We start from the raw sequence: 25,248 nt of genomic DNA, 5'->3' as shown, positions 1-25,248 counted from the left end.
AAACAGCGATGCCAGGATAGGTAAACAGTCGGCAGGTTCGTGGCTTGGTGAATGATCTGTGTCTGTTGATCAGTAAAAATGCCAGAATCATCCAGTGCATTCCAAAATCCTCAGATAGGGTAATGAGCCTATTTTTGCACTGTTTCTTTTATCATTCTACCCATTTAAAGCCGTTGGTTAGAGCAGCATCTGCCATCTATGTTCAACGCATTGGCTCGAATGGTACAGCGATAAATTTCGCACTAGATTCGAGTTTTTGTTGCGATCAAATACGAACATTTCACCATATTCAGACAAATTATTTCAATAAATCGGTTCTTAGGAACGAAGTAAACATGTTGCGTTTCATCAATTGTTGGCCGAGCAATTAATGGAATTGTGTGGCACCATCCCTAATGGAGCTAAAATTAGCACTTTACCCTATATAGCTTAAGCAAAAATCCAAAACGAAAAAAGCAGTTTTTTCCACACCGTGTGCTAGATCTTCATAAAAATCAATCAGCTTATGTAGAATGTTGTTACAGTACTGCTGATTGATTTTTATTAAGATCTAGCACACGGTGTGGAAAAAAACTGCTTTTTTCGTTTCGGATTTTTGCGCTTTCTCCGTTCAACCTTAAGCATTCCAATACTATTTTTATATTTTCTAAGTTGAATAATAGAGACAAAAGCTTCACCTAGCCCTCTCCATCAACAGACAAATTCCCAACAAAGCAAACTTTCCAAGTATAGGGTTACGGTTTTACTAATTTTAGAACTTTTACGACCTCAAATCTTCGAACGTGCCGATCCTCGTATTCCGCAGATTATTTTCATGCCGTGTGAGCGCCACCACTGTTGAGTAAGAGGGAGTAAGTCGTCACGAGTCACAGCAAAAGGGTAGTCAGTTCTGGCGCGAGGGTAGTAATGCGGTGAAGCAGAGTATAGAAGCTCCTTATGGATTGTAATTGTTTGTTTTGTAACGCCATCGTGGCATTACTGTTTTGCATGCATCGTTCCTACACAATGCTTACAATATGTATATGCAACAGTCGAAAGCGATATGGACGATGATGACGCAATGTTCGGTTTGAGGATACTCGTGAACCGTAAGGAGGGGTGATATTTAACTAATTATCTCAGCTTGGTTTTAGATTTTAATTCTGATATTAGAGACAGAGATATAGTTATTGTGTGGAACAAATGTTGGTCAACATATAAATAGTAATAAATGTAAAAAATGGGTGGGCAATGAGTGAAGTAGAACTTTAGGCTGTTAATACGAATGCTACAATCTTCTGATAGGTTGTATTGAAACCAGCTATTTCGTTATTTCTAGTGGAAATACGGAAATATCGGTACACGTACATCGAAACCTAAAATATTCGTACATATTTATCCTTATATAGTAACCCTGAAAAGAGCATTTAATGAGAGTGAAACAATTTATTTTGCAACAGCAGAGAACGGGATATGCTTGTACCGTTATTTCGCTATTTCCATTAGAAATATCGAAATAACTTATTTTAATAAAACCTTTCAGAAATTAGTAAAAATTGCAGCATTCGTATTAACAGCTTAAAATGTATGCTACTTCATTTCGGTAATGTCGTTGACATTACCTACCCATCTTTCTAATCTAAAACAGAAACAAAATTGAAACCAGATAATTGCATAACATAAGGCGATTTAAAGCTACACTTTTGTGAAATACCGACAAAAAACAAAATTACGTGTTTGTCCTATGATCTTTCTGTCCCGTCGTTGTAGTGAATTATGCCCCCTTGATGTGGTGAAGTTTACCCCCACAAAAGAGCGTTTTGCCCTGCCCATTTTTCAAAGTGTAATTTATAATGATTTTGAAACATTTGCATTTTTACATGTTTTTGAACATTTTGCAAAGCGTTATGATTGCGTTTACAGGGGAAAATGTTGGTTGAATGATATTTATTAAATTCTCCCGATTAATGTTCTATAGCTAAACTATGATCATATTTCCTTAGGAGGCGCGTTTTACCCCACGTTTTCATAAATAATAATATGCTCAAACCTTAACCAAGCAGGTATCTTAGTGGAATTTTCACAATAACCCTGCAATTGTCACGTATGATAATCGACAACGAATTCAGTACCAGGAAATTACTTTTAACGAAGCTTTTCACTTGTGTAGCCGCGATATTCGCAAACAAAATATGAAAATGCACATTGCGTCATTTAGCCGCACATAAAATGAGCCGGACTTAATGTGGATACAATTAATCTGGTTTTACGGATCGTTATTTAGCTGTGTCTATTGCATGATGATTAGGGTGACAATGATTTATATGAAAAAAAAAAACATCTCGCAACCTACACCCCCAGGGTCGTTCCAAATCACGAAAAAATGACACAGTCCAAATTTGAGCGAAATCGGTTAACCCTAACCCCTCCCCCAAAGAGCTTGAAGTCATTGTCATTGATGATACTCAAAACCTTTTCTCAGCATGCTCAGAGGAGCGAGTATTTAAGTTACCCCTGGTAATGTAAAAATGCTCTATAAACTCGTAAATAAACTTTCCGAAGTAACTCGTATCAAGTCATCAACAGAAAATCGTAATATCAGCATCCAATAAGCCAACACCATATCCTTTACACAACGAAACAATCAGTGCTTATCTAATCATCAATCGCACCCGCACTACCGCTTGCCAGAGGAAAACATACCAAAGAGCACACGCCAGTTATAATTTCATTGTATATACAACAGTGCACTCGTGGTGAATTTGTCTGCACATGCAGCTGACGCCAGATATAATTTAAAAAGCAAGAGAGCGCGGTTCTCTCGCACCAAACCATCACCAATTCATTTATTCGGCTCCAAAAGAAAGAGCTTTCTACTTTTTCTGTGGTGTCTCATGATTGTATCTTCCGTGTATGCATGAAATTGGTACGCCAGTGCATCATTAGAATGAATTGCTATCAGCGCCTGGCAGCAGTCTTGGGATGTATTACCTACCACCGAAGAATGAGAGCTGACATGAAACGCAGCAGCTTACAACGCTTACAACGTCAGAACACTAACGATTTTTTCTTATGTTCCCTTTTTATACCTGTCGCAGTTCATTCGATGGCAGGCAGTCCTAGCAATGCTTGCTACTTGAGCGAATTGTACCGACCAATCATGGATCAGATAATTGACGAATTTCGCGCTAAATCGTATTCAGAGTTGGCAGCACCCTCTCAGATTTTAATGTAACTTTCTATATATAAAGACTTTGTCACAAAAAGCCACTTTGCATACTTTGTTTTTTCTAAAAATGATCCAGACCGTCTTTTGAAAAGGGCCAAACTTTTTTTACCATTTTTTTTAAATGGCTATAGTTTTAATGACAAATCCTACAAAAAATCTTGTAGGAGTGATTTTTACAAATTCGAATAAAAATATCGAAAGAATTCTTCATGGACTTCTACACTGAAAAAATCGGTTTTAAAAATTTAAAGTCGATTTATAAAAAAAACCCATTTTTAATATGGATGAAATTTTGTTCCAAGATAGGTAATTATGTTCCCTACCTACCGACAAAAATTCAAGTTGGGCACTTTTAAAGAAAAAAAGTTATTTGAAAAAAACTTTTCCTTGTCCAAACTGATTTTTTTCTTCAGTGTATTTTTATCGAAAATTAACCAATGAAAGCCATAATCATCTCAGACTCCAATAAAACTTGGTTTGTGAGAAGATGTTGTCTAATTTAGCAACAAAGCATATTTTTATTAGGGGTTACGTACTTTTTCATTTTTCATAAAATAGAAATATTCGAAAACTCCTTGAGTATGTTTTCCCAAATTTTTATAGAGACCCGAGAAATAGATCGAAAGTTACAGCGCTTCCAAGCGCGCTTCGTCTACCAAGTGCAGTGGTAATTTAAAATTTTAAACTCGATTATCTCGAAATGTCGTTTTACTAAAAATGGTTTTTCCCTGATCATGATAGCCGAAAAACTCCTTAATCAATTTTCTAATTTTTTTTTCAATCGATCGTAATTAATTTTAACCCTAACGATTACTTTTTTACTAATAATTTTTTGTTTCATGGATAAGAATTTTTTAATACAATATTTAGAACTTAAAACAGCGTTTTTCACTAAGAACGTTCTCGAATGCAGAAAAAAAATATTTTTTATTCAACTAATCGTTAAGGTACGAGGAATACTCATATACTAATGGATTTTTTGAGTTTTTGGATTTTAGATGGTCTATTGGTCTTCAATCGTAATCACGGTAAACCTCATAAATAAAAAAGGGTTTCGGGGAAAAGCCATAACTCCGCCACTTATCAATTTATTTTTATAAAATTATGCTTGTTTATTTCACTGAAAAATGTACTACCAAAATATCATAAGTTTGATGTAATGAAATAATTGCTTTATTCATCTACGTAAATTCAAACTTTCTTGACATTTTTATCAATAAAAGGTATGTAACCCCTTAATCAAGAATCCCATTAAAATGAGTTCCATTAGTACTTCTTTATTTTCTTGTTTAGTGCTATGGTACAATCCAAGAAAGAAATAACCACCACAACATTATGTATTGAATTTTACACAATTATTTATTTATTTTCATATATAACATTTGTCTTAAAACTATCTTCATGCATGCTATTTTGTATTATTTTTATACAAGGAAAATATTCTTGGTTCATCTACTTCGCCACCAGGAATATGCACAAAACTGTGGATTTTTTGAGTTCCAGATATTGTTTTGGATTATACAGCTCTTCGAGTTCTTCTGACATTTTGTTGTACTGTTCAGTGAATATGTAGCAGAAAATAAATTTTGTGATATTTTTATCAGTTTGTTCAAATGCCCAGTTATGTAACTCTCGGGGAGTTGTTATGGCATTTCCATAGTCGCGAGCAAGACTGGCTCTTTCTGCCATTCGCTTGAGAGTGCCACCAATAGGTTCTTTTTCCTTGGGAAGCTGCAACAAAGTGCCATTCTGCGCGTAACTCATACTTTGACTGGAATCTACACAAGCTTGCGAAGTTTTTCTTATTTTTGTATTGTGCTGCTGCTCCATCAGACATAAAATAAATTTTAGTAATTTATCAGTTTTGAGAGGAACAAATAAACTGCAGTCTTCAAGTTTTCTAGTCATCCAGTCTTCCAGTCTTTCAGTCTTCCAGTCTTTTAGTCTTCCAGTCCTTTAGTCTTCCAATCTTCCAGTCTTCCATTCTTCCAGTCTTCCGATCTTCCAGTCTTCATTTAAGTTTGTTATGAATATATACCAAATTCGTTACTGTAACTTTTTGCATGTATCAGGCAACTAGCAGCTAAGAAAATAGATTCTGAGATGATTATGACTTTCATTGGTTTAATTTTCGATAAAAATACACTGAAAAAAGTCAGTTCAGTTTGGACAAGGAAAAGTTTTTTTCAAATAACTTTTTTTTCTTGACAGTGCCCAACTTGAATTTTTGACGGTAGGTAGGAACATATTTACCTATCTTGGAACAAAATTTCATCCAAATCAAAAATGGTTTTTTTTTGGTAAATCGACTTTAAATTTTAAAATCGATTTTTTCAGTGTAGGAGTCAATGAAGAATTTTTTCAATATTTTTGTTCAAAAATTTGAATAATTTTGTGAAAATCACTCCTACAAGATTTTTTGTAGGATCTGTCATTATAAAAAAATTGACCAAAAAGCCATTTTTAAAAAATTGGTAAAAAAAGTTTAGCCCCTTTTCAAAAGACAGTCTAGATCATTTTTGGAAAAACAAAGTATGCAAAGTGGCTTTTTGTGACAAAGTCTTCGTGTACAGAAATCATAAAATCTGAGAGAGTGCTGCCAACATTTGTTCGAGTTGACGCGAAATTCGTCAATTACTACTTTCGTAAAATCCATTATTTTCGTTATTTTTAGTAAATATACATCCTACGAAATTGGTTACAAAATTGTTGTGCATATTTCTAATCAGATAGCGGAATAATCTTATTTTTCCATTCAATACAACGGCACCTATTCACGTTTAAAAAATCGGGTCAATGCCTTCGGAAATTTACTGGGGGGTACATTGTTGTGAATTTCGTTTTAGGTTGGATTGGGTTTGCGCTACGTGTCTTGAGTAGAGCTATTATATGTTTTGTAGCCTTTAATGGCTAGACTCCCTTTTTGTAATGGGGTCTCGTCGAGTAGAGTAATGACGAAGCGCAGCTGCTCGCAATCTTTTCAGTTTACGTAGCCGGTTATTGGACTATGCTGGTTTTGTTCGGGAACGAGGTGCAGACACACGTATACTAGAGTGGGACATGGTTATATGAAAAAAATAAAATTTTGCTCCGAGTAACTTTTTGGGTTCCATTTAGCTCCCAGAACAACTCTGCAAATTTTTAGTTCGATCGGTGAAACTATATTTTTGCGCCCACGGTTTTAAGTTTACATAGGATTTCGTATGGGGAAATCTACATTTGCAAAATAATTCTTCCAAGTGTCGCCCGTTATATCCAAAAAATAAATAGATAACTGATTTTTATAGAAAATTTGTCAGGGAAACAAAGCCTAGAAGACCACGAAACGATCTGATGCTTGTGGAAAAAGCTATTAAGCAAAAACCGATTGATGCCCTGAAGAATGATGAAAATTTCACTTTTCATAGCATCACTGCTACTGACCGGAGAATTATGTACAAAATCTTTAACTTTCTTTTATTATGCACAAAAGAAGCCTCAATTTATCCCTCAAAACTCTTGCAAAGAGGTCAAACAGTATAAAGAAATGATTTAGATAAATTAAGAGAAGATCAAAACAAAATTGCGTATAATTGGATAACCAACAGCAGTGGTGCTAGAAAAAATGAATATTTTATCAATCGTCAGACCATCAATCGGTTTCTGCGTAATAACTTTTTTCTCAAGCGTCAGATCGTTTCGTGGTTTTCGAGACATTGTTTCTTTGTTAAATTAAAGCCAGATTACTATTTACTTTTAGGAAGCAATGGGCGACTCCTGGAGGAATTATTTTGAGAAAGTTAATTTTCCCATACAAAATCCCACGTAAACTTTGAACAGTGGGCGCAAAAATATAGTTTCGGGGATCCAGCTAAGCATTTGCCCTAATGTATACTGAAAAGCTGTTTTAGCACCAATGAAAGTTTTTCTACGTAAACATCTACATCGATAACGAAATTCGAGAAAGTCTCCCAGTCGATTGTTTGTAGTGAGTTATGAAGTCTAGAGAAGTCAGTCTTCGAAAAGTTGAACTCCTAGACATCCTCCATCTCGTCATAGAGAGCCAGGTGCGGACAAATCTGCTTTACTGGAGGTGGAGAATGGGCGTCTACTGCAACTAAATGCTTAAGTGACTCTGAAACGGTGTAGTACATTGAAGCTTCTTCCTGCGTTAAGCCAAACCGAGCTAAGTGCCATAATTTTTTTCGTGTATTTTTCGTACCAAAATTCATTTTTCGATAACTTACCATTTACGTAGAAAGTCAAAGAACACTTGCTTGCTTTCGTTTGCTATTTGAGCTCCCAAAACATAATAGATATTAGAGTTCCTGGTGTCACATAGAATGTTAAAGCGATTTTAGATAAAGTACCTCAAAATGGCACGGTCCTCTTTGGCTTAACACAGGCTATTTATAAACAGGAGGTCCAGGATTCGATTTCGTCTATTATTCACTGTAGATATTTATCACATGTTCAGTACAGACATTTCATCCAGTAAGATAGTACTCGCCCTCGAAAAGGTTAATTCAGAAGGATCCGTGAAGGCATACCCGGAGGGGGTGCTCTTCCAAAGAAGTCCAGGTTGGTTGTAATCATCAAATAGCAGATGTGTCGTGTTGGGTTTAATGGAAACTGCGATGTCAAGTGCGGAGTCAATGTGAATCGGGGGAATATATACAACACCCACACAGAGATTAGTATAGGGGCCACGAATATTTACACAGAGTTGTTCGAGATGGTGAGTGTCATTTTAGTGTTTGGATTAGAGTCGGTTGGAGACTGCAATGAGCACACCACCACCACGTTTCTTCCCTGCACTATTAGGATTGCGATCGTTACGATATACCGAGTACTTCGAACCAAATACTTGGAGCGAGTTGATTTGATCATCAGCCACATTTCGGTCAGAACAATAACATCATGGTCAACATCTGAAGCAGCGACGCTCATCAATATTTGTGCGTAGCCCTCTCACGTTCTGATAGTAGGTTTTAAGATGTCACTGCAAGTTTTCTCCTGATGGTTGAATGGTGGTAGGTCGAGTGGTGGTGGAAGCAAACGCCTGTAATTAGAGTGGGCTTTCAACGGGGGCAGCATCTGTATGTCCTACTTCGGAAGGACATATGGGTCATTCCACGCGAAGTGATCAAAAAAGATGGAAACTTGAAATCGACCTTCACGTATATGAACCAAATTTGGAGGAATTGTTCATCTAGGGCCAATATATAAAAACCCAAATTTTTGTGTCAAGTGAACCACCCCTCGGGTCATGGGAGCACCCCTCGTTTTGGCAAATTGCCAAAACCTTTGATTTTCTTTTGATAATATCTCCGGTTTTATTTATTCTGGAATCAAACTGCAAGTTGGCTTTTGAAGAAAATTGTTCAAGGAGGCTAGAAAAAATATTGTTTTTTTGCCGGCAGTGCTGCCAACTATGCGATTTTTTCAGTTAAATATTTAAAGGTACTTTTTCTCTCAATACATATAGTTTAATTTTGAAAATTTTAATGCTATCGCGTTCCTCAGGCCTTTTTACATAAAAAATAACTATCATCTCAATATAATATGAGCGCATCCTCAATCAAGGCATTAAACATGTAAGACTGGTCCAATAAAATCATTTTGAAGGTTGACGGTTAACAATATATGCTTGGCCTCATCACATCACAAGTGTCTTCTCCTTGAAATAGGTCCGCAAATTCCAACCCGTGATCAGCGAGGAGATACCAACTTTCCATCTGCTCTTCAAACTCGATGTCGATCTGCCGTGATTTCTACTTGCCATTTGCCAGGAACGCAGGGTTTGACATTTTGGGATCTGACCAAGCTTAAGCTGATGTTATCATACCGGTCAAATTTTGTCTTGCAGAAATTTCGCATTTGTATATAAAACACTAACTTTGGTTAGTCACTTTCAGCTTTCTTTCAATTCATATAGTCAACCACGAACATAATCTCAAACAGAAAGAGGTATTGATGAAAAACGAGCTCTCTAACGTATCGTACGGTTGTTCTAAATATCTACAATGGATTTTCAAACGTTTTTGCATAAAAAATATACTTAATGGTAAACTTTAGCCGGCGTTCCTAAAACAAGTCTCGTCATTTTCTAGTGTGCAATCCCCCAGCATGTTGATGTTTTTAGCTCTGCTATTATTTTATCACCTAGTCAGCTTATGTTAAAGTCACCAACTAATGCAGCGAAGAAATAGGTAAATGATCAAATTAACCCCCATCCACGGTACTGTCCATCGTCCATATACATGAAATCTCTCGCGAGAAAGCACACTTGGAGCACAATGATCTCTCGTCGGGTTGTTTTTATTTTTGTTGTCTTTATAGCTGGTTAGCAAGTTTGATGGACTCATGTCAATTTGGCTTCCGACACGAGGTGATGCCCGTAATTATATCCGTAATGATGTTCACAATTGTTTAGGACAGTTTGGCGACCCGTCGGGCTTTCACCCCTTCCCACGCTGCGCTTAGAATGTTTACAAACACTGCAAATATTCGTCAGAACAGTTGGAGAGGTACTTCTTCGCAGAAACATAAATGGGTTCAACGATTAATGAGTTCAAGTCCGATCCCGGCGAGACGAATTGAGAACACTTAAGGGTACGTGATATTTGAGTATTTTGTGACTTGTCCAGAAATCCCAGCATCCCAGGATTTAACCCGAACAGCGTTCCATCAGTACAATGACCGCTGGTGATACACCATCGAAAAGATGAGTCGATGATCGCCTGGTGTGGATAGGTGATGGTCGATTCCAATTAATTGAGATTCATTGGAAGTTTTTTTATCCCAGACCATATTCAGGTCAAATGAAAAAAACTGCCGCAAATTATTATGAAACCGAATAAATGAACTGCTGAGAGCCAACCGACGAGATTCATTCCCACGAGTGAGTGGTTTGTTGGCTGGCACACCAAGTGAGTGCAGTCAATTAATTGATGGAAACATCACGATTTTTGTTTGATGACCTTTGCACCTATATACGGTATGAAAGCATTACCGACGGTTTGCTGGATCCGTTTTCTGGGAATCAATCGAGCTGCTGACGGTTTTGTGTGGGCGTTCCTAGTACAGGTATACTGTAGTAAAGCACTCATATAAAAGTTTTTAATGATTGAACCGCTCGGGTGGCGCTTTATATTTTCTTCTTCCTGTTTATTTTTTGTACGCGACCTCAGATCGATTGCGTCGTTAGCAATTACGTATCTTGGCACAGAGTTTTTTCCAGTTCCTTGTCGCATGTTGCAATGGAAAGGTTCCTAGAAATCAGTGGAGCTGGAACTGTTACACGCATTAGGTTTCTAGGAAAGAACGGTGTGCCTTGAGGTTGTTTGCAAAGATGTTTACTACAGTAACTGACGACTGTAGTAATGCCAATGTAGGATTTCTTTCATTAAACTAAGGAACACAAGAATGAGATATTTCTTGCCGGCAACAAGTTATCGGACGAACATCAAAGCATGAACAAATTCGTAGGTAGACCTAATTGGAATATTCATAGGGAAAAATGTCCGGTCACCCTTTACTAAGCAATTTATTAAATATGATACACTTTTCCTTGCTCCTACTTGGTTCCAAAACCACTTTTCCTCAAAAATGTTGGGGTGAATAAACTTGAAAAACCTGTTTTGATCAAGATATGTGCATCTTTAGCAGTGCTAGAAGCTGATCAATTCATACCTTCCGATCTTCAGTACAAATCTCCTGCAAAGTTTTCAGTACTTCAATTGGGTAGTAAAGGTAGTCGAAGACAGTCTCAATTGATAAGATTTATATGTTTTCGAAAAATTCATTCAGAACAATTACAACAATAATTCTATGGTTCTTGTAACTGTTAGCGTTCCAATAAAAGGTATATAATAGTCAGAATAATCAGCCTCACTTGTTTTAGTGAGGAAATCTTGTCTCACTCCAAAGCTATAGCTGTTTGGAAACGTTGTTGTTTATAATCAACATAAAAAAACGAATAGTGAATTACATAAACAAAATCTAAACAAAAATGATCAAATGAATAAAAAGTAAAGCGTAAACAAAATAAAATGATTAAATTTAATTAAATTCAATGATATTAAAAACGATTTAAAAAATAAAATAAATTAAATTGTGTCTAATTTAAAGTTTCTTTCAATGGCTTTGTCAGTCTTTTGCGAAATAATAGAACGAATTTTAATGTTTGTCCGACGTTTCGATGCTTCTTGGCATCATCTTCAGAGGAAACTAGTTCATAATGTCGTGATTAGTCTGTAATATAGTTCGTCCTCTGTCTGAATGCTTTGATAGGCTGAATATCTGAGATATTGTTTGGCGCTCGTACATCTGTACGTATCTGGATGGGCAATTATATAAATCTTACGTTATAACTATTATTCTGGATGTATGAAATAAATAAAACAAAAATACGTACATCATCCTATTTTAATGGAACTAAAAAAATAAATGAAAACGTTTTTATTCACTTTTTGGCTTGGAATTGCTGCATTGATATTCTCAGCATATTTTTAGTAAAATATTCCTTACAATTGGCTATGGAGCAAAAGCTGCATCGTCCCTTCCCACAGATAAGGCAGCAATTTCCATTACAAAACAATAGTAGATACAACCAGATTTCGAAAGTGTGCCAAAAATCGTGCGCATCACTAACCTCATTCTGCTTTCGTTGGCCACCATCAGCACTGGTTCATCTTCCACCAGGATCGTTGCCGGCACCGTGTTGGACCATTCTTCGATCGCTGCCCGTTGCTGTGCCTCCTCCGGTGGTGTGCCCCGGGAGCGGGCACAGAGACCATTCAGTGCTTCCACTCTCCCGGCCGTCCAGTCTTTGTTGAACGTTTTCGCCGAGATTATCAGCGACGTTTGGCTACTCACCAGCAACAGCAGGGATGCCACGTGCAGCACTCCAAATCGACTATTCATCTTTTTTTGGTGCTCTCCTGAAACTGAAACCAAAGGCAACAATAATATGAATAACAGTTCGACTGACATGACAGCGAGAAATACGAGTAAAACTAGTGAAAATCATTGGATAATTGCAAAACTAGCACATTCGATGTCTGTATCACTTTCCCAATGTAGCATAAAATGGCAGCAGGGGAATTCCGCATTCAAAGCAAACGACGCATTCTACGTAATTCTGTCCGGAGTGCTGCTAAATTTTCAGTCACAAAAATATGACACCGAACCAAAACAGTTCCGTGTTTTTATTGTACGTTTCGTTGAGCGATATGTTTGGACTGTTTTGACTTCGGTTACACATAAACCATTGATGGATGGATGGATGGCGCACAGAATTCCCCCGAGTCGAGACGTGAACGTTCGAAACACAGCGTGTCAACCGTGTCAAATCAAGAAGACAAAACATTTGCTTGCTGAGCGAACGGGGCCCAGCAACTGTCATAAGGAGGCGCCTGATGGCTTAGCCGGTTTGAAATATCAAACCGAGAGAAAATGAGCAAATCTGGCGATAGTGGTGTAATAATTCATTCCCCCAGCTAATTGTTTTCCATTCAATAAGTAAACTATGGCTGGTGCCACGGGAAGGAGGTAGGCATACTGTGTTCGGCAAGGTTTTATAATTGTTACAGAATGGTGTGTATCAGTTTGCACGACACATGTGCGATCTGGGTTGCCGTGTGCTGACTGTTCAATTTAATTCTGAAGTTTTAGGTGACAATTTCCAGCTAACAGCTCTTGTCGATCGATTAGTAGTTACTTACTGTTTCATAGCGATAATTTGACAAATTATTGCAACCAGCACAAATTTTCATGCGCTCTAGGGTTGTACATCGTCTCAATCCATTTCCTATTAATCACACGCCAATTAATCACGCCGATTTAACATGGCACGATAGTTGGAATAAATAAATGGCCCATCGTCGTTCGAGTTGTACAATGTTCCAAATTTCGTTTGGGGGTTATTATTAGAATAGATAAAACGATACAATATTCCGTCACGGAACTTGGTCTTCCCTTTTACTAAAAATGCTGACGGTTCATTAAAACTGATTTGAAACCAGTTCACACATAACCGACGTTATCTCCTAGTGCAGAACTCGCTAGTTGTGATATGTGAGCTCAGTGTCGGCCAGCGAATGCCAGTTCTCATGTTTGCAAATTAGGCAAATCCCCACATCGTCATTGATCATCATCACCAGTTTATATGCGACTCTCTAGCCGTCCTAGTACCCCGCCCAATGTACATGATTTAGTGAATATCATTAACTAATTTTAGTTTGTTACTTCTTGCTCGTGGGAATTTGAGTCGCAAGTCAGCTTCCATTACGGCTACGTCACGTAAAATAATCGCCTGCATGACAAACTATTTTTTTTAAACCGGATATTCAACATGTTGGCAAACAGTTTTGTGAACTAGCAACCTCTAGGAGTAATTTTGATCGCAATAATTGATTTATGTTAATTTATTTTCTTGAAAAATGTATTGGCTAATTGATTTTATAATATGATAGTTTATATTATAGTTATTTAAATGATTACATAGTTTTAACAGTGCCCAGTTTTCGTCAAAAAAATCTTTTGATAGCAATTATGTGCGGAGTAAGCTATGCATATTTTTGCTCTAATTACTTTAATTTCATCTTTGAAATCCAGGTTCTTTGGACACATTCCACGCACTTGTATAGATTACCTCATGAAAATAAACCTGTTATTATAAGTAAAAGTTGTTCTGAAATATGTTGGTATAGTCTCCCAAACCAAAGATATATAGAAATTTTTCAAAATAATCTTATGATGGTCATCGATGAATATCAGTAATACATTCATGACTAGGTTTGCCTTTCTCCTATAGAAAGTCTATTAGTCTTTTGTACCATTCGAATCGATTCATCGATCTCGGCAAATGTCTGTGTGTGTGCGATTTTTTAACTCAAACTATATCTTAAATGAAAGGTACAACGTTTCAATAGACTGTTATTGAATTTCATTTAATTCCGACTTCCGGGTCCGGGTTACGGGTTGAAGAGTGTGGTCAGGTATTAAATTCTCATATACATCGGAATCAGCTTGTTATCTATGAGATTCAAAACTTCATAAAATGTATTCTAATTTGTTTGGATTTGTAATTTCAGCACTGATGCCCAATCAAACTCACGTTGACTTTGGACACCTTTGGCGGAACCGGGAAACACTTCGGGAAAGTGGCAAAAGTCCTGAATTGAATTCACATCTGCTCCTTAGAAATGTCTGACTCAATTTTCTCAAATTTAGTCTCAAATGAAAGCTAACTGTTATTAAATTTCATTGGAATTGGAGTTCTGATTCCTGTGTTACCGCATACTGCGGTCACTTACTAAATCTCCATATAAACCAGTTTAATGATTATATCTAAATGATGCAATTGCACTAATTGAAATGAAATCTAAATTTCATTAAATGAATTACTAATTGCAAATCAAGGTCTCTGAGACCACATTAAGAACCTTTTAGTATTATTATTGCTGACTCGATGCTCCCAATCTTAGTCTCATATGAATGGTATAGTATTCACATGGTATTGGTTCCGTGGTCATGAGCAGAAGAATCCGATCATGCGTGAATTTTACCCATATAAACTTTTTTGCCTTTATCCTTAGAAAAGTTATGCAGGGAGGGTTGAAATTCTCATACCATTCGACTCACTTCGTCTAGTTCGGCAAATGCGTTTATAGTAAGGTTTAAAAAGCTTCAAAAGCCTGGCCTGTAGTGTATTGGCACTATGTGGAACTCATGACTCACATTCGTGCCCAACCACTAAAAACACTCCTTACGCGTTTACGCCCTTCTTCCCTACTGCACTTCGTCAAGGAATTACTCCGTGGGGATCGTTGTGCTTTCGTCGCATCTACTTTCATCTACTCTATCTCAGAGACTCACTTGGTTTATGGAATGGCTCGACCTATGAGCTTTGATTTAACTCTCGACTCTTCTCTTGCTTCTTGTCTCCATCCATTACGTCGCCGTTTAGCTCTCGTCCCCGTGAGCCGTGCTGATTTCTTGAGCCATTTAGCTCATGTTTCCGTGAGTTATTCAGCTCCCGGCCATATCACGATCTACTTGGATAGTCCCCAACGGTGAACTCACCCTACTCCAATGGATAGTTCTCCGACGAAGGAATTTCCCCCAACACCGATACCCGCTTCCTTGGGCCATTTAGCTCTCAGTTTTATCGATATCTACTTGTATATTATCTGGCGGTGAACTATCCTACTTCGCCTGAGAGTTCCCCGGCAGCGGAATTTCTCTCGATATCGGAGTTTGTTTCGTGAGCCGATTACCTCCCATTTTAGTAACGATAATTCGGTAAATGGCACAGGTTGCTATTGACCAATGAATGGCACAGGTTGCTATTGACTTTAATTCTGATCCAACATCCGATTCCGGAGTTACTGGTTGAGAAGTGCGGTTATACAGTAAACCCTCATATAAACTGGTATCACCATGATGTCTGGATAAGGCAAAAGTTGGTGTTAAATAATTTCGATTTGCAGGCCTGTAGTCGCTTTGATCACATTGGCCACCTAACACGGACTTGATGCCCGGAGAACTTGCCAATGTTCAGAATTAATTTCACACCTATTTATCAGAAAATTTTTGACCGATTTCCACTCCACCATGTTCCAAATTTGAAATAATTGATGCAATGCTTCAATTGATTGCTATTGAATTTCATCCCGATCTGACTTTTGGTTCCGGAGTTACAGGTTGGTTAGTGTGGTCACATCGGAATTTCCCATATACATGAACCATCGTAATACTTATTTTTTGCCTCTCATATAGAAAGGTTCTGTCATCACTTTGAAAATCGCCAAGCTAATCCATGTCATTTTTTCACTTAAATAGGTATTCTGAGTATTTACAAGGCTGTGTGGCGGGGGTTACTCTTCCACATATCGGACTATCACCCCAAAAGACTTCCTACAGACCCATAACTCTCTCATTCTCATCGCCTTCATCTACCTAGATGTTGTTGGGACAGCTTACGACAGAAACTATGCGTGACGTCGCTTTGATTGCAGACTCGTATCATACCAACCCCCCCTTCCCGCTCCTGATAACGGTAACGGGTGGCGGAAAGAACGTGGATGGCTGCAATACAAACTAAGCGCAGATTTCCCATTCAAGATGTGGTAGAATACTCATATGAAGGTTTCGCGATCAACGGCATCTTCATGTGCTTTTGTTACGCACCTCCAAGGTGAATGGTAGAACAGTTCAGATGATGTAGCAACCGAGCAGTTGATGGGTCGAAAGCCGGTAGCCATTGGTGGTGACTTGAACGCCTGGGCAGAGAAGTGGGGCAGTAGAGTAACCCACACGATAGGGTGTAGCCTGCAGGAAGCTCTAGTGAACTTATAAGTACGATTGTGTAATGAAGGTTCCGTTAGCACATTTCAAGAAAGACGACAATTCAAGTGATTTGCTACCGTATCAGCCAACAAAACTCTGTTATAGCACGATGAGTGAAAGTGGAGACGAAAGCCTTCAACAAAGATCTCTTCGTTGATACACTTCAGGCGGACAGCGAGACCGAGAACGTTGATGCGGCTTATGTAACAATAAGGATTTTGACGGCCTGTGGTGCTACAATGCCGCGAAAACTAGAGCCACGTAGTAGACGATGTCCAGTTTACTGGTAGAACGAGACGCTCAGTATACTCCCTGTCTCAGAGCTAGAAGGCGGGCTTAGAGACCAGTTTCGGAACCTGATAGAGAGGAGCACAAGGACGTGTCTCGGGAAACTAGAACCGCTTTAAAACGAGAGATCACGCTTAGCGAGTCGGATTACCACAAGGAGCTATGTCCGATTCCTGTAAAGACGTGTACCGTGTCGTGATGCCGAAAATGAAGGGCCATCGACGCCAGTTGAATTGTGTCCGGGTAAACTGAAGAGGATCTCTTTTCGAAGCACAATCCGATTACTTGTCCACCTACACCGTACGGTGAAAAAGAAGGAGCAAACACGGACGACTAACGACGAGCTCGCAGAAGCTTCCGAGTAGTTGTTTTAGCGGGTCGGGGTGGCTCTACAACCCCGTTCCCTCAGTTGAGGGTGTTTTTGAACATTTGTTTCTGTTCCATTAAAACACACACTGACATTTTACAATCTCGACAATCTGGAATGGCTATGACACTTCGCCCTCCGCGCATGGATTAGTTTGACGATTTCCAGAGTAATGGTATATACGAGAAAGGTAGAAATGAATTATGAAAAATTAATGAGTAGGATAGACGCGCTCTTATTCATCTCATTAGTCATGATGTCACATTATTTCGCAGATAACTATGCTTACAGTGATCGGATTGCGCTTGTATAGATGTCAACAGATTTTCTTCATACTTAAGAAGCAGTACCATAAAAAATCTGGCTTGGAAAATGTGAAATGCCCGCTTCGCTTGAAGTCGAGTACAACGCACCCTTATTCATCCTACCATTTTAGCTAATGCATTGAAAATATATAGCAGACACTGTTTAAATGGGCGAGATGAATATGAAGAGGTGCAAAGATGAATTAGGGAACAGTAACCCTACATATCGTCAATTTCAGATAAAAATTAACCAAAAGCGGTAAAGTTTTCCTAGAGCCAGTTGATATGAAGTAAAGATTATTAAATGCGATAGATAGGTTATTCGTAATATCGCATAAACCGTTACATAACAAAATCGACAAAATGTTTGATTTCAGTGAGCCACTTTAGCATGGAATTCAAAAAAATGTTGAGGGGAACAGCTTATTTTTAAATTTGTTAACTAGTGTAATAAGTAAGCTAACAGTACAACAAAGACAATTATATCTCGCATAAAGCAGGAGCCGAGCCATTAACCTAAAGTTTAGTTTAATTTTGTTATTAAAATAGATTAACCATTGTTGTAAATGCAACGCATAGCTCGACGTCGCTTCCTCAATAATAAAATTGATGGCAGTGAACCATGTACATCGACACTTATTCGTAAATCGCTAAGAATAAGTTTCGTACAGACAATTATCATTAAATATACGAATTTTTTGTACATATCATGAATCATTCGTAGTTCTATTGAAACGCTTTTTTACGAGTTTTTCGTAAAAACCACAGAACGACTTTCGTTATTTTAATACGAATCGTCTTCATTGGGCAAACGAATTGTTCGCTGATATATACGAAAGTCTTTATAATATTTACGATCACCATTCGTCAAACCGTCAACTTCAAAACAGCTTCAATAGAGGTAGAATATGATGTCTCCGTTGCTGTACGTCAGATAATTGTTGATCATCGCTGTCGGCTGTCAAATAGTCAGTAACCGTATCCGAGTCCGTCGGTTTTAGGAAAGGAAGATTTCCTGAACCTCTTTCGCATCCAGTTGATCTAGAATCCGGAGCAGTACGGATTCGATCGAATTCAGTTGATCAATCATTCGTAATATGCACAAACAATTATTAAAACAAACGAAACATTCCAAATCGTTCCGGAAAAATAAGTCATTTTAAGTGGGACACACGCGTATAACTTGAAAATTTTAGTTACAACTAATATAGCTTTTGTTGAAATTTTAAGTAATATATTTTTTATACTAGCTGTAACTCTTCGCTACACCCATCAGGAATAAACGAAATAGTTTAAATATACCAAAAATAACAAATATTTTTATTACAAAGAAGAAATTTATTATAATTCTCGCGGATAGACAATGTTCTTGGTTTGACCACCTAGAGCACAACTAAATAAATTGGTCTGTATTCCTACACACAATCATTTGAAATTCCTTGGTATCATTCGAATTCGAGGTAGCAGTACATCTGCTCCTTTATTTCTAGTTACAATGGTTGCTTATATGAAATTTTTCAATAGGGTTACCAACCGTCCTTATTCTAAAGGACATGTCCTTAATTTCGATGATTTGGGAAAGCGTCCTTAATTTTACTTCAAATGTCCTTAGTTTTAATCTCAATCCATGTTATATTTGAAATCAATTAGATTAAATTCACTCAAGCGAATGAAACATTTTACTCGCCATTTTAATTGTTCACTTCCTTATAGTCTTTTGATTTGTTATGTTCAGGTTAATGATTCAAAAACTTTGAATTATTTTATTGCTTGAAGAAAAGTTACAAACTAATACTTTTCATGTTTCTCATCTTGTTGAGCGCTGACAGAAAAAAAAACGATTTGCCCTCCAATTCGAACCATCGAATTTTAAACAGCTATCACTTTCCAGCCCAGTCGGCAAATTTATTAGTTACTTCATGGACTTTAATCAATAAGTTCTATACTTAAGGAAAAACTTTGATTTTTGGAAATGAAAATGAAAAAATAGAATTTCTCGTACTAATATCCATACAAATTTCAAATGTAACACGGGATGCTACGAACTAATATTCTGCATAGTTTCTTAGGACCCCAGAGGAACAAAAAAGCGCTGTTCTAAAAAAATATTGGAAATCTTTTCTTAACATTACTAAACTGAACACATTTTTGTCAAACATGAGAAAAATTTGTTAGTCTCGGTCAAAATTCAAGATGCCCTTATTTCGCTTTCAGCCCATTTGATAACCCAAGGCACAGTTGTGGTGGGTCGTGGGTATATGCTGCACAGTAACTAATATAATAGGCACACAAAGTTTCAATTGCAACACATGCGGTGCACAGTGTTTCAAAACGACGTTTTCACGATCAAAATTCAATAACTCCTGAACCATTGGTTTTGGAGAATGGATTTTTTCGAAAAAGTTTCTATATGTAAATAGACACAACTTTTGATACAATGAATTAAGTGATTAATCCCCCAAAAAATGAGTCAGTTTTTCTAATATAACTTTTTACGATTACTTTTTATTATTAAAGGTGTCTTCTACAAAGTTGTTAAAAGCGATAAAATACACATTTTTTATAACAACGATGAATCTGTAGCTCTTGAAACAACAAAGTTATTGTCAATTTTACGAATATTTTTAGGTCAATTTACACCTTAAGAAACCTCCCTTATCGCAAAAATTCGTAGATAGCTTTGATTACAATTGAAAGTACTAACTTTTTTCTTTCGATAAAATGTAAAAACCTTTGTCTAACGGAAACTACTGGTTAATATAACCATCTCGCGCTGAAAGCCTGGTGAATCGGCTGAATTAAATAATTCAACAGGATAATCTACAGATTTATATGCGTAACTGAATTTCCATCGATTTTATTTGGGATGGAGTAGTGTATGAAATTGAAGTCAATATACGCAATCGATTAATTCTTCAACAGATTGTAGTTCTGTTTTCAAAGCATTTTTCCAATGATACGAAGACATAAAGGAGTGTTGGTGGACGTGGGTACAGTTAATTCATAAAAAATGGCACATTTGAAAAAAATTTTTTGGCGATACAGAGAGTGTTAGTATATTGATGCACTTTCCATATAATCATTGCACAATTGAACAATATTTCTTCAAATATCATAGCAAAATACTGGGAATTGCACCAGTGACAGAGAATCTCCGGAAGTATCTCGTTGAAAACTTGTTTTGTGGTGTACATCATAACTCAAAATATATTGGACCAATTGTTTTCAAGATTTGCACAGTTCTTCTACATATCCCCAGGGATAGATCGAAGCTTTGATTTTTTTCTTGATATTTAAATTTTTCGTAGCATTCTGCAGCTAAAAAAGCAATTTTTGTTAAAAAAAAAACCATAAAACTTGTTTTTGTGAACAAAGTTATGATTTTTAATGATGTAATGATATGAAGGAAAACTGTGCAAAATTTGAAACAATTTGGTTCAGTAGATTTTGAGTTATGCTGTACATCGCATTTTCGAAGTGTCTCCTGAAGATTCACTGTAACTCAACCAATTTTCAATATTTTGCCGTGAACATTTAGGAAAATATTGCTCAAATGTTGCATCTTAGTGTCGCCATTTTTTTCAGAGTGCGATATATTTTTCAACAAAAAAGAACTGATTTCATCAGTACCTACGGAGTAACGGGCAAAATTTGACGAAGATCGCCGACCACACCACCAAATATTCGATTGGTTCCTTTTATGGGTCATCGTGAATTCGTCCTTTATAACAGTGTTGCATTCCTTCAGCAATTTGCTTATACCCGAATTTTGATTGATATTTTGGGCAGCGTTTTTCGCAAGCGCAAGATTTAGTGACTATTTTAGAGCATAGCTGATCGTCCGTCATCCAGCAATGTTGATTTTACTTTAGATGAAGCGATCGCAAGTGCAATTTTCAATTTAATTTTTCAACTTAGTTTAATTTTCGACCAACTCATGCAATTCATCAGTATTATATTGTCATTCGCGTGAAAGATCTCTATCAAATAAATAAATAAACGTTTGATCAATTTAATATACCCTAAAAAACTTAATTTATAGCAAGAAAACTATTTTTCAGGATTTTCAGCGCTAAAAAAATTTCTACGCGGTCATTTTTCAACAGATTTTTAATTCTCAAAGTGTTTTAGAAATAAAAAAATTACATTTCCAACGGTATGCTATATTATGATCTACTATGTACTATGCGGTTTTGGGACAACAATATGAAAGTAACCATTATTTAGCGATTTTTTCATTAAAAATACGAAAAGTGCTTGTATTAGGAAGCTACTTTGTTTAAATAGAAATTTAGGAAGAACATTTAATTCCGGATCCAACGACCTATTTATGATAAAAATGGCAGACAGAGTTATTAATTGTTTTCCAAATTAAAAAGTAGCTTGCATGAACTTTTAAGAGGGCAGTCTCATATAAAATTTAAAAAAAATAGATTTTTTTGCTCGATTAAGTATACATTCAAAAGCATGTGTGTGTACTTTGAGCTTGAACTTGTAAAAAATAACGGAAGATATAATTATAACATCTTATAGTGCAAGACAATAGCTTACTAACCCCGTAAGAGTTCATGTGAGCAGATAATGGTTGATCATCATGACGGTCAAATAATCAGTAACCGTATCCGAGTCCGCCGGTTTCAGGACGATTTCCTGAACCTCTTTCGCATCCACTTGATCCAGAATCCGGAGAAGTACCAGCCGCTATCCAACGTAAGCAATCATTTCTGTCGATCACAGAATTCATTGCGTTTGAATCACTTTGTTTCTAATTTGGAAAAAAATGATCACTCGGCCATTTTTCAGCCGCTTTTAATCATAAATAGGTCGGATGCGAAATTGAATGCTCTCTCTAAATGTTTATGAAAACAAAGACGCTTCTTTAGAAGAATCTTGAGCAATTTTCAAGGAAAAATCGCAAAATTATGGTTGTTTTAATATTGTTGTCCCAAAACAGCAAAGTTTTTTTGACAAAAGAACATAACGGCAGCCCTAAGTTTGCGCCGCTAAAACAACAAAAATGATCCATAAAAAATTGAAAAACGATCCATAAAAAAGTTGTCCATGTTCCATAAAACAAAACTGAAAATCCATAAAACAGTGTGAATGATAAAAAGGGGTGATTTGATCCATAGATTATGTAAAATTGAACCATAAAATGGTCGTAAAAGAGCACTAAAATAGTAATAAAAGAGCAATTAAAATCAACTAATGCCCCATAAAAATATTGGAAATGTTCCATAAAATGATACATTTTGCGCCATAAATTTACTGACATTGATCCATAGAATATTAACAATGTACATTAAAACACGTCGATATGTTCCATAATATCGACCAAAATGTTCCACGATATTTCAAAATGGAGCAATAAAATGTCAGAAGAAGTTCCATAAATTTGATAAAAATGTTTGCTAAATAATTTTTCTTGCTCCATAGAAGATGTAGAAATGAACATTAGAAATGATTCATATATCGAACGTTAAATTATGGTTCATGGATATTTACAAAACGATCCATAGGAAAAGAAAATGTAAAACGATACATTAATATGTGCTTATGCACCAGAAAAATTAAATTTAATGAATTCATGCGAAATTGTTGCTATTCGAACTAATAATAAAGTTTATTACATTTGGTTGTAATGTCAAAGTACAACAAAAAATACATACATTATAGTTAAACTTCAGCTTCCGTATCCCACTATTCAGCTAACTGACCTTAGCTAACCTGAAATCATTATGGCAACTCTTTAAACGTCAGGGTATTTATGATATTAGAGCGCTGAGAGTTATTAGACCACTGATACAGGCTGGCATGAGTCGCAAATACTATCTGAATAACTATCTGAAGCGAAAACGGACACTTTATACACGAACACTGACTAATGTGGCTACGCCACATCGCTTTCTAGTGCACTGTCCGACTTCGCTGCCGCTCAGTCGGCTTTTAACTAGCTATAGCCCCTATGTTTAAGTAAACCGGGCAAACGAGAGGATCACAGGTTTGCTTGCAATTCCAGCTACGGGTTAATCAATGCCTCGTCCAACGGATCCTCAGCGGCTTTGCGCCGCTTCGGATCCTTGGCCTCGGATATGCGGCCAAGCCGCATCACACTAGCTCCCAGTATAAACTCACTTGTTAAAACACTGTCACTGTTATGAGAATTGTTAAGTACAACTTATTTTTTCAGTTTACCATACAATTTCGCATGAATTCATTAAATTTATTTTTTCTAGTTCATAAGCACAAATTAATGGATCGTTTTACATTTTCTTTTCTTATGGATCGTTTTGTAAATATCCATGAACCATAATTTAACGTTCGATATATGAATCATTTCTAATGTTCATTTGTACATCTTCTATGGACCAAGAAAAATTATTTAGCAAACATTTTCATCAAATTTATGGAACTTTTTCTGATATTTTATTGCTCCATTTTGTAATACCGTGGAACATTTTTGTCGATATTATGGAACATATCGATGTGTTTTAATGTACATTGTTAATATTCTATGGATCAATGTCAGTAAATTTATGGCGCAAAATGTATCATTTTATGGAACATTTCCAATATTTTTATGGGGCATTGGTTGATTTTAATTGCTCTTTTATTACTATTTTAGTGCTCTTTTGCGACCATTTTATGGTTCAATTTTACATAATCTATGGATCAAATCACCCTTTTTTATGGATCATTCACACCGTTTTATGGATTTTCAGTTGTGTTTTATGGAACATGGACAACTTTTTTATTGATCGTTTTACAATTCTTTATGGATTATTTTAAATATTTTATATGCAAAAGTACATTTTCCCGAACATAACAGAGCGTACCGATGGTAAGGTCATTTCTTTTTCATTCCAGAGCACTCAAACAATTTAAAATCGCTTGAAAAATTACCGCATAGAATTTTTTTTAATGCCGAATGTCCCGAAAAATTAGTTTATTTTGCCATAAATCAAGATTTTGAGGTCATGCAACATTTTTGAAACATTGTTTTGTGTTGCATTTGGCGAGATCTACAACCTATATTAGTCACTTGAAAAGTACAAAACCACTGTAGCACCGTATACTTATTGGTGATTACGTAATTACTGTAATATGTATTATAAACTCTTTGAAGATTACACTGTGTTTGAGGTTTATTAGTTAATTTACACCGATGTCATCTATCTCAGAACGTGATGAATCTTCGAAAAACTAAATAAAATATCACCCTAAATAAGAGAGTATGAGTTATGGTGAGAAATAGTGCAATGAAACTATACAAAATAAAGTGAAGATTCCATTCCTGTTTCTTAACGGTCCCCCGAAAAGACCGGCGGTTGGTGCAGGCCCAATAATTCACCCAGAAAACACAGCATTACGAGCAATTGCGAAGAAAACACGGAACGGAATAATCGGCAAAGTCTCACGTGATCAAAAAAGAACTACGGTTCGAAACATGGAACGTGGAAATGCAAGTCGCATGGCTTCTCCGAAATCGATCGAGTAATCTTTGAGCCCTGCGAGGATTGTGACAAACAGCCATGATCCGAGTGAACTGGAGATGAGTTATTGATATAGCAAAAGGCTTTAGATTGATTGGTAAGGTTAGTCTATTTCTTAGCTTAAGTATTATAAAATGGTCAGGGACTGTATATTGAGTTTATCTTTGGTAATAATTTCACAACCAGGTTTACTGCCCTTAAAAGTATAAGAGTCCCATATGGTTTTTTTTGTCGAAAATGAGTTATCTGTTG

At 36.6% G+C, this 25,248-nt stretch overlaps 1 protein-coding gene across 6 annotated transcripts in view; it reads right to left on the bottom strand.

The window, feature by feature from the left end:
* Nucleotides 1-25,248, bottom strand: part of LOC131688824 (uncharacterized) — a 68,180-nt gene that overhangs the window by 28,749 nt on the left and 14,183 nt on the right. For all 6 annotated transcript variants that reach the window (XM_058973367.1, XM_058973370.1, XM_058973374.1 and 3 more), the window contains one exon: nt 11,844-12,138. In XM_058973367.1, the coding sequence (XP_058829350.1) occupies nt 11,844-12,115 (272 nt within the window). In that variant the 5' untranslated portion in view covers nt 12,116-12,138. The remainder of the gene's footprint in view (nt 1-11,843; nt 12,139-25,248) is intronic.

This window comes from Topomyia yanbarensis, chromosome 3 (assembly GCF_030247195.1).
Source record: "Topomyia yanbarensis strain Yona2022 chromosome 3, ASM3024719v1, whole genome shotgun sequence".
Classification (NCBI taxonomy): domain Eukaryota; kingdom Metazoa; phylum Arthropoda; class Insecta; order Diptera; family Culicidae; genus Topomyia; species Topomyia yanbarensis.
Note: the sequence above shows the minus strand (reverse complement) of the source record. Positions and strands in the feature narration are given on the sequence as shown.